Source organism: Peromyscus leucopus, chromosome 22, assembly GCF_004664715.2.
Source record: "Peromyscus leucopus breed LL Stock chromosome 22, UCI_PerLeu_2.1, whole genome shotgun sequence".
Lineage (NCBI taxonomy): Eukaryota > Metazoa > Chordata > Mammalia > Rodentia > Cricetidae > Peromyscus > Peromyscus leucopus.
In genome coordinates, this window is record NC_051081.1 from 7,595,894 (window position 1) to 7,609,717 (window position 13,824).

Below are 13,824 nucleotides of genomic sequence, written 5' to 3' on the forward strand. Positions count from 1 at the left end.
TAAGCCCTGGTCACTTGATGTCATAACTTCCTAGCTTCTTAGCTGTCTACCACTTACCCAACACTCTAGCAAGTCTCTCCTCTCTCCTGTGTTTGTGTGTGTGTGTGTGTGTGTGTGTGTGTGTACTCTCATTCACTCAAACACCACACTAGCACCTTCCTCAAGTGGGCTGTGAACTACCCCGTATCAGAACTACCCAGTTGTTCTCCCTAGAGGCAGCCCTCTGGAATCAGAACCTCTTTTCCTGGAAATCTTCACAATGCACAAGGACCCCTATGTTCTGAAACCCGACAAGAGTCCTTTTACTTGGCTTGGGCCACCAGTTCTAAGAAAGCAGAACTGTTGTCTAGCTCACTGATGGGCCTCTCACGTTCCAGAACAGAGATGACCCAGTTCATTTATTGCATGAAAGGATCAATGGGATTATCTGCCTGGGGCTGACTGCTGTGCCCAAACTCCTTCCTCCAGCTGCCATTGTGACCAGGGCATCCCTGAACATCCACCAACATTTGGTGGTGACATTGCCCATGGCTCCCAGGTCTCTCAAGAGGGGAGACCCCCAATTTCCCCCTTCAGGATGCTAAAGTAGGATTCAGAGTGAGGGTGAGTAAGTTTAGAACTCTGCTGTCCAGCTCTGTGCCTCCCAGGCATGGAGAGAGGGAGGTGGGTTCCCAAAGCAAGGCCGATGCCCTACCTTTTTTCTTTTTCTTCTGGAAGGAAAACCTGCGTTCAATGGCCTTCACCTCCTCTGCAGAGATGAAATGCCGAACATTGTAGCTGACACCCACACGGTTCAGGTGGCCTCGGACATGATTGGCCAGCCCGATGCCATTGTGGAAACGATCAGGACAGTAGGGGCATTTCCGTTCCTCATGCTTTAGAGCCATGGCCGTGTCCCCTTCTAGGAGTGTGTCCAGACCCAGTGATCCACCCAAAGGTGTATCTAGGAGCAGGAAGTCCAAGGGGTGGGTGCTTCCCAGCCCCAGTTCCTCAGGGGGCAGCTTTGGGGATGCCCGGCTGGCTGCAGCCATGACTTGTGGCCTGAGCTTCGCCACCAGAACAATGGGCACCATTCCTTGGAGCTGCTGCTGCTGATCCTGTGAGGCCTCGACTGCCTGCAGGGCATCTTGAAAAGTCTGCTTCATCTCTAGGGCTGGCTGAGGGATGAGGCTAGGGATGGCTGGGGGTGGAAAAGCCCTATTATCAGAAGTGAAATCCATTTCAGAAGTTAGCACTACATCTTCATCTTCCTCCTCCTCCTCCTCACTCCAAGGGTGACTCTTGTCTTCCCGTCTCTGCAGATGGACAGTGCTTTTGTTTCTATTGAGCTGTATGGAATAGGAAGCAGAAGCCATAGGGGAAGGAAAGGCCAGCTTTCCGAGAGGCCGCTCGCCTGAGTTTAACAGTGGGAAATCTCTCACACCTCGCTGCTGATGGTCTAGGCGAAGGGCTAGGCCCTGGTCATATCCAGCAGGGTTCTCCTGCCACAAAGAGGCCAAGAGAGGCTCAGATTTGCCAAAATAGTCCATGGTAGCAGTATCAGGGAAGTGGATGTATGTATCCTGGCTAGTCCCTGGCTGGCTAGTGAGGTTTGACTCAAAGGTCTCGCCATCCTCCTCCCAGTGGGCATGGGCATGTACGAGCCTTGTGTGCTCCCTGAGCAGACTCTTGCTGGGTGCTGTGAAGTCACAGTAGATGCAGGTACTGAGGTCTGAGGAGTCTCCATAGGAGGGACAGACGAGGGTGCTAACATCTATGACTGGGCTGCCACTCCTGAAAGGTTCCTTGGCCTGCTGGCTGGGCAGTATCTCACGCACATGCAGCCTGGCATGTTGCACGAAGGCTTTAGAGGAATTGGTGCCAAAGACACACTTGGGGCACTGCAGCCGCGCCTCACGGCCCTCGTCACCTGGAAACTGCTTCAGTTTTTGGATTTCTTCAATAATCTTCTCCCGGGAAGCCTGGTGTAGTTGCCAGTGCTGCTCCAGGGCAGCAGGCTCTGTGAAGGCCCAGCCACATTCGCTACAGGCCAGTGGAGCCAGGTCAGCTGGGGGCTCCTGGCCTGGTGCTCGGCGGTGCTGGCTCATGTGTTCTAGGAGGTGCTCCTTGTGCTTGAAGTAGATGCTGCACTCAATGCATGGGAACACAGCTGGCTGCTCCTCCTCCTCCTCCTCCTCCTGGCTGTCCACCCCATCAGCTACTTCCTGCAACAGTTCACACAGGTATGGCTCCGTCTGGACTGGGGACAGTAGGGGCTGCAGTCGCTCCACAGATGCCTCAGAGTTCACTGTCCAGGTCTGTGTGGCCACTTCTGAGGCTGATGTGTGGAGGCCCCACTCAGAAGGCTGGGCCAGTCCCGCAAAGTCCTCTAGGTCCTCTCTGGTACCCACAACCTCCATGTCCAGTGTCTTGGGAGTGTCATCCACTGGCACAATTACCCTCCTGAAGGAAGGGACAGTCGGTGGCTGGGCAGGGAGGTCCAGGTGTAACCCTGCATCCTTCAGAGGCCCCTGCTCATCTGCATCTTGGAGCCAGTCAAACTTGTGGTGGCTTGGAGGGTATTTCTCTAAGAACTTCAGTTCACCCTGGTGGTGCAAGAACTTTCTAGAGCCCTTGAGCTTGGCATGGGGTTTCATAGTTCTCACAATAACTGAGTCCTCGAACCTCTGCTCAGACAGGATGCCCTCCCTGGCCTCCTGGACCATGAGGTGCTCCCAAGACCCCTGAACATCAAGGGATGCAGGGAAGGGGCCCAGAAGATGGGGTGGTGGGGAGCCCGGCTGAAAGTCCAGGCTGTCTCCATCCCAGTAGCTGCAAGGAAGTGCCAATGGGGATAGGTTAGCGCGAGCCTCAGCCTCCCTCCCTAGGGCAGTAGTGATGGGGAGTCGTCCTAGGCTGGCTGGAGCAGTTCCTTGAAATCCAGCTTAAGGGTGACTGTGGAGAGGCTGGGAGTAATAGGGTAGAGGTGCGGAAGTCCACGTGGACCTTTCCAGAGGTATTGCATCAAAGCCAGGTTCAACTCTTAGGGTGCGCCTGTCCATTCAGCCCAGCCCTGTTGCATCATTGGGGAAATGTGCAGAGACCACAGGTTGGGGGATAGAGTCTCAAGACAGCATCCCCAAATCTGGTGGTACAGTCAACTCTCACCTTTCCCCAGAGAGGGTCCAAGGCTCTGACCTGGGCTCCAGGCTGCTTCTGTCTTGGTCCTCCCCAAACTGTGGCGATTTAGTCACATCTCTCCCCCAAATTTGGTGAAGGTCAACTTTGTGGCAGGACAGCTCAAAGGATGAACCTCCTCCCCTCTTGGAGGGGCAGAGTCAGGAGTGACTAATGGTTCCAGTGACCCTGACCTTCCTGGGTGGGAGATAGGTAGGGCTGGGAGGTCAGAGTAGATGAGGAAAGTGTCCTCTGGGCCTCAGTTTTCCAATCCTAAAAATGGAGATGATTTCCAAGAGTCAGGAATCTTGTCTTCCTTATACAATATCTAAGGAACTTTTCGACAGTTGTCACCAAATGCAAAACGATCACACAAGGCAGGTGCTCATTTAAAAGCCTGCCAACCTTTCCCATGGGGATTATGACCCTACAACAAGATATAGTGTAAAGATAGGTATAACTCAAGTGCTTAGGAATCAGGGAACACTTTACTTCACCTGATGCCTGGTAAGCCTTGGGACTGATAGAACTCTTTTCAGGGGGACACAATGTCTCACTATGTAGTCTAGAACTCATTATGTAGACTAGATTGGCCTCAAACTCACAGAGATCTGCCTGCCTCTGCCTCCCAAGTGCTGGGATTAAAGGTGTAGTCACCACACCAGGTTCTGGGACTTTTTTTTTTTCCCCAGAGCTGAGGACTGAACCCAGGGCCTTGTGCTTGCTAGGCAAGCGCTCTACCACTGAGCTAAATCCCCAACCCCGGGACTTTTTAATCTAAGCATTCCTGATTGGTTCTCTCTTCTTGTCCCCCCAGTGCTGGGAATTAAACCTAGGGCCTGGTTCACGGCAGACAAACACTCTGCCGTAGAACTACATTCCTAGGTCCTTTCCCTTTTTTTTTTTTTTTTTTTTTTTTTTTTTTTTTTTTTTTTTTTTACAATTTTGAGACAGGAGCTTGTTAAATTATGCTAGAACTCACTCTGTAGTTCAGTTAGGTTTTGAACTCAAGATCCTCTTCCCTCAACCTCTGGAGTAGCTGCAGATTATAGATCTGTACTACCAGGATGGGCTAGCTTATTTATTTATTTCAGACAGGGTCCCATTATGTACCCCGGCTGGTATTGGACGCAAGACTGTTTTAAACTCCCAGGTTCTGGGAGAATAGTATGTGCCATTGTGCCCACATATACATATACAATATACATACACACACATATACATACATATATACATATGTGTGTGTGCATATATATATATATACATGTTTTCTTCTTTCAGACAGGGTCTCAGTGGTCCACTCTGGCCTTGAATTCACTCTGTAGCAGAGGAGGATCCTGAACTGATTCTCTTGCATCCGCCTCCTGAGTGCTGGGGTTACTGATGTGTGGCTCCCTTCATTTTAAGAGCCTGCCTTCACAAGGTGGGGTGGGGAGACTGATGGCACCCATGGATCAGGTGAGGAAACAGGTCGTACAGACAGGCCATGTGGAGGCCACGGGGCCTCTTCTCTAAGCCCCATGGGTGTCGTGCGTTATGAAAAGGGCCATCCTCTCAGTGCAGTAGCAAAGAGCCAGAACGCAACAGTTATTACTCAGTTCTGGACCTGCTGTGGATCTCGAGGTTATCGGAGTCATACGTTAGACCCACCAGACTCTGATAAAGAGTGGCAAGGCTGGGGCTGTGACTCGGGGGCAGATGGCAGAGCACGTGCATTGACCTTATGTGACTTCCCTCCTTGGAGTTTAGTCACCAGCACCACAAACAAACAAACAAACAAACAAAGAATCAGAGTAGTGGCTGTTGGGTTGATTCCTGTTCTCTACCGAAGTTTCTTGAGTTCCCAAGGTAAATTTGTGAAACATATCTTGTGGCAGCTAACTTTCCATTTTGCAGATGAGGAAACTGAGGCTCAGAGAGGCACAGCATCAATCTAAGCATCACTTAACAGAGAGACTGGATTCCAAGGGTCTAACCTACAGACTTGTCCTTCTCTGGCCTGGCTCCTGGCAGGGGTAATGAGAGTTGACCTTCTGTGTTGCTATCAGACCTCCCCCCTTGCCCCAGTGCACACCCAGGGGCTGGTCTATGGGGCGCCACCTCCTCCTGCCTGGCCTCTTGATTCCCTCTTGTCCCCTTTTCGTTCCCCAGAGGGCTTCAATGGAGCCTAGACACACCTGCTCGTCCCCCTACCCTACCTGAGGTCAGGGCCAGCGTGGCACTCACCAGCTGCTGATCCGATGGGTGGCGGAGGTGGCACAGGGGAGGGCTTCGCTGAGGCCAGGATGGGGCTGCCCATCTGCAACAGAGAGGGGAGACCCTGAGGGCCTGGGGTCCCCCTGGCCAGGGCCGGGGTTCCCCTGGCCAGGGCCCTCCATACTTCAGCTCCAAGAGCCTTGTGGGGCATCTCAGAAGGGCCCTATAGGCCCCCAACCATATCCCTCAGAGGCTTTTGACCTCCGTATCCCCGTACCCTGAAAGGAGGTTCTCTGAAGGAATCCCCTTAGGTCTCCTGGAGGACCCCAGGGACTTGCTGCCTTCCAGCCTTCCCCACATTCAGCAACCAGGGTAGTGTTTGTTTGTTTTTAAGTCATACCCTGGGAAAACTCATATGCTTCTCATTTTAGCTACAGGAAGAAGCTAGAGTCCTACCTGCCACCATGGCATACACTTGAGGTCTGGGTCTTTATTGGTTTCTCCAACTTCATTTGCCTTTCCTGGACTCTTGCTGCTGTGCCCTGATTGCATTCTCCCCCAACTCCCACCCCTATGAAGGTTTGAGTCCTAACTCTCTCTGGCCTCAGCCACCCTCGTGTGTGTGTGTGTGTGTGTGTGTGTGTGTGTGTGTGTGTGTGTGTGTAAGTGTTTAAGACAGGGTCTCTCTATGTAGCCCTGGCTGTCCTGGAACTCACTCTATAGACCAGACTGTCCTCTAACTCACTGAGATCCTCCTGCCTCTGTCTCCTGAGTGCTGGGATTAAAGGCGTGCTCCACTATGTCCAGCAGCCTCAGGACTTCTGCACTTGGTACTTCTTGGACTACTTACTCAAATGAGATGTTATGGTTATCTCTCTTTTAACCTAACATTCATTTTTGTGCTACTAAGTTAGATTATGTTGGTTGGTTTGGTTTTTATTTTATTTTTATTTTTATTTTTTTGTGGGTACATGGTCTCACATAGTTCAGGCTGACCTTCAATTCAATATGTAGCTGAGGATGACCTTGAACTCCCGATCTGCCTCTACCTTCTAAGTGCTGTAACTATAGGTGTGTATTCCTATGCCTAGTCTTAGTTTTGCTTTTGAGACAAGGTCTTTCTTGGGACCAGTTAACCTCAAAACTTACAATCCTCTTGCCTCTGCCTTCTGAGTGCTGGGATAACAGGCATGAGTCACCACATGTGTCTTTGTTTTGTTTTTGAGACAAATCTTGCTATGAAGCTCCAGTTAGTCTAGAACTCATGATTATAGCCAAGCTAGCCTCATGTCCGTCCATCCTCCTGTCTCTGCCTTCTGAGTACTGTGATTACGGGCCTGTGCCACCATGCCTGGCATCTGCTTCATTTATTTTTCAGCTCTCCCAGGTATTGCCAGGTTCCCTCTGTGGGTAGCTGCATGTCTGGGTCCCCTGTAAGCATTTAAGCCCCCTGAAAACTGGGACATTTGCAGCCTTGTTCATGGCAGCATTCCAGCACCTGGCATGCAAGTACTAAACAAACACATGCCAGATCATGAGTGGGAAGCCTGGCCACCCTGAGCCACGTGTGGCCTATGCCTGCCTTCTGGACCCTTTTCCAGGCCTAAATCCTAGAATGGAATCCCTTCTTGGGAATGCCCACCACCCCACAACAACACAGATAGAGCCAACTCTCCATTATCCGCCTGTAGAGCCAATGCCTGGAACCACCACAGGAATCCTGGCCTGCGCTTCTACCCGCCACGCTTGCCTGACATGGCAAGCATGCCAAGCAGGGAGGAAGCCAATTGCCTGGGCCAAGGTTAACACGCTGGGGGAACTTGTGCCCTGGCCAGGGCCTGACAGATGCAATTGCTGGATCCACCTCAATTTGAGGATGGTCCAGAAAGGGCGAGGCTGGCACAGATTCTTCCAATCCCCCACCATCCAATTTTCCCTGGGAATTGAAAGCTGACTACTGGGGATAAAAGAATGAAAATGAGGGGGTGGTCAGGAAGGTGTGGTCTGTCTGCTGAGCCTGACAAAAGGGGCTGTAACAATGGCATGGCCTCTCAAATGTGGGGCAGGGGCACAAAAATTTGCATATCAAGAGCAGAGTGGCTTTAGTCTTGACACTTGGACAGGGTCCTTCTCTGGGCTGAGGCAGTCCTGCACCACTGTGGGATGATCAACAATGTCCTTGGCCTCTCCCTGCCCACAAGACACTAATACCCACCTATTCTGCAATCATGTCATCTGAAAATGTCTCCACACATTCCTAAAGTGTCCCCCGTGGGACCTGAGTGTCCCCATTTGAGAACCATGGAGGTAGACCCACAGGGAGCAGGATATTCTTGGATTTAAGGGCTGAAGTTATGATGGGTTGCTAGAGAGGAAAGTGGGGGCTAGGAAAACAACCATAAGAAACAGGGTCTCTTCTGGACATGTCACAGATGAGAGCTAATCAGGAGAGGGTGACCGATTAGTGGTTAACCAGCCCCAGCACAGTCTAGCGATGTGGGTCTGAGGGTCCCAGGTGTCCTGTTTCTGAAATTCTGAGTGTCCCAGATTTGACGGCTATGCGCAATGGCTGTTGTCTAAGAATTCCATGAGCCAGGGGGGCACAGTGGCCTCTTTGTGTGAGCAGCTCCAACGAGGCTCCTATTTTTAGTGGCAGCAACTTTGGAGGAAGGAGACCAAGCAGGACCTATATCTGAGACACCTTGAGGGTGAGGGCTTTGCCAGACACCTCCACAATGAAGGGGATCCAGAAGTCCCTGTGGGTCATATGAGGCACCTGGGGTGCAACTCTGAGTCAGTGGCAGTGCCAGAATCCCTTACTGGCTCCTGCCACGTGGGGTCCCCCGAGACAGCTTACAAATGGAGGAAAGGGTGTCCACGAGCCACTTAAACTCTAAGTCAGGCGTCCTGCGGCTTGGCGGGGCAGCCAAGAATCTATGCTTTGACGTCAGACAGCTCCAAGTGCAAGGCCCAGCAGCACCACCAGAAGTTACCTTCCAGGCTCCAAGCCTCGGTTTCCTCCTCAGTACCATGCAAACAGCCATGAACCCAGCTTCAAGGGGCCACTGGTGAGGGCCAATGAGATCACAGGAAGAATTCCATCCAGAGAAACAGCGATGGGGGAAGGAGGAGGTGGGTGTTCTGTGGTGTCAAGGTTGGCTTGATGATGTCCTGGGGTGGAAGCTGGAGGCTAGACTTGTAGCCTCAGGCTTGTTTTCTCCGTGCTCTGATTCATTCCCTCCATGAATCCAGAAATGACACATTCTTTGTTCCCAGGACTCCTGTCCCACCAAACAATGGCAGGCATGCACCAGACTCTTCAGTGATCTGAGTGGAACATGGAAGTCCCACAAGACTTTGCTGCCCCTGCGAAGCCCACCTCAGCAGTATATGGGACTGCAATGGGGCTCTGGGCAGGGTCCGGACTGAGAGCCATAATGGACGACAGAGCAGGAAGTGGGCATATCCTTGTCCAGGCAGAGAAGTTTGGGGGTGCCATTCTTGGGAGTCCTTGAGGGGCTCTGAGGGCTTCATGGGGATGAGGGAGTGCCCAGGGTTCAGGATGGAATAGCAGCCTCAGAGGCTGTTCCTATTTATAGACATCACAAGACTCCTAGAGGACAAGCGTCTAGTCTACGAAGGTGGGGCGCGGGGGTCAAGCAGGCTGAGAGGGCAGTGGGAGAGACATCCAGGCCTTCTCTAACTCCCATGTTATGATCCTGCTTCAATGCAGCCACCCCCCACCTATGCTCCCATTTGCTCAGGGAACCCATGGGTTTGGTTCTTCTTGGTGGCCTCTTTCTCCTCCTACCTAGGCTGTGAAATAGGTACACACACGAATCCCTGGTTGCTCTCCAGTCAGAGTATGGGGTGGTGAAGATACATACTTACCTACCTACTTACCTACTTACCTACCTACCTACTTACCTACCTACCTTCCCCATCTCTCCAGCCTGGGTCATATGCCACATGGAGAATAAATGCCCAGTCCCTTGGAAGCTATAGATTTCTTAAATTCCCACAGAGTCAAGCCCCAGCCCTGCTCAGGCTAGCTGTGTGACCTGGGATAAAGTCCTGCTACTCCCTGAGTCCCGAGGAGGAGACAGCGCAGGGATAACCCTCTGCCCTCAGGATTTGTTACCCACCATCCCCCTGTTGCCTCACACCGGCAGGTGCCAGCAGTCCCTCCAAACCCTTACAAGTCAGGGCTCTCTGTCTGGATAACTTCCGCCTCTCCCTCAGGTTGCTTCTTCCTCATTCTGCTTCTTGGTTTGTGTTTATCTTCCCTGCCCCAGATAAAGGGGTCCATGACACAGGGATGGCCCGTGCCTAGTCCCCTCTCTACGTGACTCTATGAAGGTAGGTTCATAAATCCCTGAGCATCGCAAGAAGTACTGTTGGGCAGACCAAGGAGCTTCAAAAGTACAGATGGGGGCTACGGATAAAGGGATCTGGGAACGGGGCTGAGTGGAAGGACAACAAAACACAAGAAAGAAAACGGAAAGGAGAAAAAAGAAGAAAAATTACTCAAAAACTAAAGAAGAAGCCAGGCATGGTGGCACACAACTGTAAAATGCCAGCACTCGGGAGGCAGAAGCAGGCAGATTTCTCAGTTCAAGGCCAGCCTGGTCTACAGAGTGAGTTCAGGACAGCCAGGGGTACAGAGAAAGCCTGTCTCAAGAAACAAAAACAAATCTAAAAAAAAAAACCAAAAAAACAAAAAAAGGGACTGGAGAGACGCCTCAATGGTTAAGAGCACTGCTTGCTTTTCCAGAGGACTCAGCATCCACATGGCAACTTACAACTGCCTGTAACCCCAATCCCAAGGGATCTCACTCCCTCTTCTGGCCTCTGAAGGCACTGCATGCAGGAGATGCACAGACATACACGTAGACACAAAGCATACATACATATAAAATAATAATAATGGAAAAACCAAAAACTTAAAAAGAGGAGGCCCAGTGGCTCAGAACTGTCTGTAACTCCAGCTCCAGGTAGCTAATGCCCCTGGCCTCTGCAGGCACCAGCAATCACGTGCACATATCCACATGCATACTTTCATACCATTAAAAATATATATATAAAAAAAATAAGATGAGGATTGAAAATGTTGATTAGTGGTACAGTGCTTGCTTAACAAGGAGACTGCACAAAACAAAACACAAGGAGAAAGAAAGAACAACTGGATGAAAGAGAAGTTATTTAAAAATTAAAGAAGGGCTGGGATGGAGCTAGGTGGAACAGTGTTTGCAGAGTGCGCAGGGGCCTAGGTGCAATCTCCAGTTCTACAAAAAATAAAAATAAAAATAAAGGAGGAGGAGGAGGGTTGTGAGGCCACATTACTGCCTGACCCTGTGACTCTGTGACTCTGGGATGCTGACTTCACTCCTTCGGGTCTTGGATTCCCCATTTCTAGTGTGAGATAATGAACACCTGAGGCTATCTCTACAAAGGTCACACAAAGAATTCGGCATATAGGAACCACCAAAGAGGTGCTTGGAAGTTCTTGGGAGCCAGTGTTTTTTTGGGGACAACCAGGGAGATGAAGGGAGAAGTATTCCCCAGTCACATCAGATTCTCGTTAGGTCCTTAGGCATGCCAGGCTCCTTCCCTCCACAGGCCTTTGCACCAAGTGCTCCCACCACCCTGTAGGCATTTCCCACCATTCATTTCCTGCTCTACCTCAAATAGCACTTCCTCAGGAGGCTTTTCCCAGGTCCCCCAGGCATGATCCTGGCACTCTGTTTAATATCTGCATAGCCTCCGTCTTCACCTCCCCCTATGACATTTGTTCAATGGTTTGTTGTCCATCTCCCCTTCTAGAATGCCAACCCCTAGAGGACAGGAACTCTTGCTTCTTTGTCATGATTATTTTCCCCAGCACCCAGAACAGAAACTGGCACACAGCAGGTGCTCAGTATTTAATGAATGAACAACAATGTGTGAGGTAGGGACAGCGTGAGAGCTACCCTTGTACTGGGTAGACCAAGGCAGAAAGGGGTGACAGGCATCTCTAACGCCCTAGTCTCTACCTTACCACTAGAGGGCACAAGCTGTTTTGGCCCATGGCTCAGGAGCTACACCCCATCAAGACTGCAAGAAGGAGCTGAGTGAGATAGACTGATGGGAATGGGTCGCCTCCGAGGAGCAAGAGGGCTTTGTGCAGAGCTCGGGATGCTGGTATGGGTATTTGGATGCAGCTGTTGAATATCTAGCTCAGAAGGAGGGAGCCAGGCCACTCCAAGTATGAATCCTAGCTCCTCAGGGAAACTGTGATATGGTCACGGGCTCACAGAGGCATCTGTTTTCCTAAGGGCAAAATAAAAATCTAAGCAGAGCACCACGAGAAGGCTCTGGACATGAAGCAGAACTCGAATCCCAACTCAGCCCTTTCTGAACTGGGTTACCTGGCTTTCTCTGAGCCTTGGGGACTAAGTGGGATGCTTCCTTAGGGCCACAGAGCCCTCTTACCAGAAATGCCACTCCGGCCATCCAGAATGTCTCGTGGTCCTTCCTTCGTGATTGGTAGGTAATGAGTAGATCGAAAAATGTCACCTTCCCCCTCAGCAGCTTCAGCACCACCCTCGATGTCCTCTCTTGGAGCTGGGCCAGGCAGTCTCTCTGGGCCTCGAGGATGATCTGGGGCAGCAAGGCCACCTGCCAGTAACCCCTCCATGGGTGCTAGCTGCGGATCTTCACTGAGTACCTGGCAGATTCAGCAGGACATTGTGGGCCTGGGGACAAAGAAAGGGAAGACCTTAGGAGAGGCAAGAAAGGAATTCTGTCTCACGCTCCCCCTCTCTCAACACCACAGTCCTCACCTTCGAGGCCTATTGCCTCAGTTTACTTCTCATTTGAAGTGAGGGAGGTGTTGAGGCCCATTCACATCTATCATAACCCAATCACCTCCACTGTCAGCAAGCTTCAGCACACCAAACCTTTCTCTTTCCCCGGCTTCTTCACAGCCTCCATTTATCTCACTTACACATGCACACTCAAGTCACCCCAGTCTTCCCTCATGAATCCTTCTCCCTTCCCCTATTCCTCCCACTGCTCACTCACAGCTTCACCTTTTCCAGCTGCTTCCTGGCTTTCCTGGAGCTGCACAACCTATGGAGCCATGCCTCCAGTTTACAGGATCCCAGCCACTTCCACGCTCCCAGCTCATCAAGTAACCCATCTTTGCCCTCATACTTTCCTCACTTCTGTTGCCCCATACCAATTACCCCTACACTTTTCCCACGCTCGGACCCTTCTCCCTAGCAGGGTAATCCAGAGTTAACCCCTTAACCTCTCCACAGTCTCAAGTGGCCCCACTATTAACCCTTTCCCTTCTCCTCAGCATGATCTCTCATGCATACCAAGCCTGGGCTCCTCCACCCTGCCACCTTCCAATAATATTGGTTGCATCCTCCACCGATACTGGTTGCTCTGGCCGGAGGATGAAAGGGACCGATGGGGCTCCTGTTTCAGAAATAAGGACCCTGGGGGGAGGGGGGCCGGCTGTCCTCTCCACCTATAAATACCTTCAAGGTAGAGCAGAAAGTGAAGGGCAGGAATGAGGCGCTCTCCCCAGGGAGACGGTGGTGAGGCCGGGCCCAGGCAACCGGGGCGGGGCCGGGTCTCCAGGCCTGGTAGCAGGCGTTGCCCTCGGGGGCCTGGGTGCTCCCGGGGGGCCTATACGGGGTGGGTTGACAGTCTTGGCAGGAGGGGGTCCCTGCCCAGGCCTGGAGAAAGCACCTGCGGGTGCCCACTGGGGTGGGCACTGCCGGCGGGGATCGGGCAGGACCGCAACTTCGGAGCACTTTGGCAGCTTGGGGAGGGGGCTCCGGTCCAGATGGTCGTTCCCCACCCTACCCGCCGCAGGGGTCTCAGAGGTAGGGGTGGCGCTGCGCGGACGCACCCTGCGGGGGAGCTAGGGTCCCGAGAATGCGCCCTTCGCCCGTGCACCTCGGGGCGGGAGACCCCGCGGGACGAGCCGAGGTGTGGGGGGGAGACACCTGCCTTGAGACCCCCGCCCCTCCCCCCACCTGTACGGCCCCGCCCCCGACCAGGCCCCGCCCCTGTAGGCCCCGCCCCGCCCCCCGCCCCAGGGGGTCCCGCCCGGCCGGGCCGGGCCCAGGCCACCCCTTCCCCGCTCCAGCCCCGCCCCGCCCGCGGGCTTCCCAGGCTGGGTCTGGCCTCACCCGGGAGGCGTCGCCGCCGGCTGGGAACTCCCCTCCTTCGCGCGGCCGTCGCTGCCGCTACAGCTGCTGCCGCTCTTGGTGCCGGTGCCACGGCCTCCGCAGCTGCCGCTGCCTCCACTGCTCGGGGGACATTGTCCCTTTAAATCGCTCCCCCCGCCGCCCCGCCCCCCCGGCGCGCCGCCGTGACCTCAGCGCGACAGCCCCGGCGCGCCGCCATGATGAGGAGGTCTGCCCCCCCTTGTGCCACTCCGGGGGGGGCGTCCAACGGGCGCGCCGCCATATTGGG

At 53.0% G+C, this 13,824-nt stretch overlaps 1 protein-coding gene across 11 annotated transcripts in view; it reads right to left on the reverse strand.

The window, feature by feature from the left end:
• The window catches only part of Wiz (WIZ zinc finger), a 28,164-nt gene extending 14,495 nt beyond the window's left edge, over positions 1 to 13,669 (reverse strand). For 5 of the 11 annotated variants that reach the window (XM_028860770.2, XM_028860767.2, XM_037197906.1 and 2 more), the window contains exons 1-4: positions 13,539 to 13,669; positions 11,824 to 12,086; positions 5,383 to 5,455; positions 695 to 2,811 (exon numbers count right to left, since the gene is read on the reverse strand). In XM_028860770.2, the coding sequence (XP_028716603.1) occupies positions 695 to 2,811; positions 5,383 to 5,455; positions 11,824 to 12,028 (2,395 nt within the window). In that variant the 5' untranslated portion in view covers positions 12,029 to 12,086; positions 13,539 to 13,669. Of the gene's footprint in view, positions 1 to 694; positions 3,430 to 5,382; positions 5,456 to 11,823; positions 12,087 to 12,878; positions 13,363 to 13,538 lie in introns of those variants that run through there. The other 6 variants (XM_037197908.1, XM_037197907.1, XM_037197902.1 and 3 more) reach the window with 5 other exon arrangements.
• Between the last annotated feature and the right edge of the window lie 155 nt (positions 13,670 to 13,824).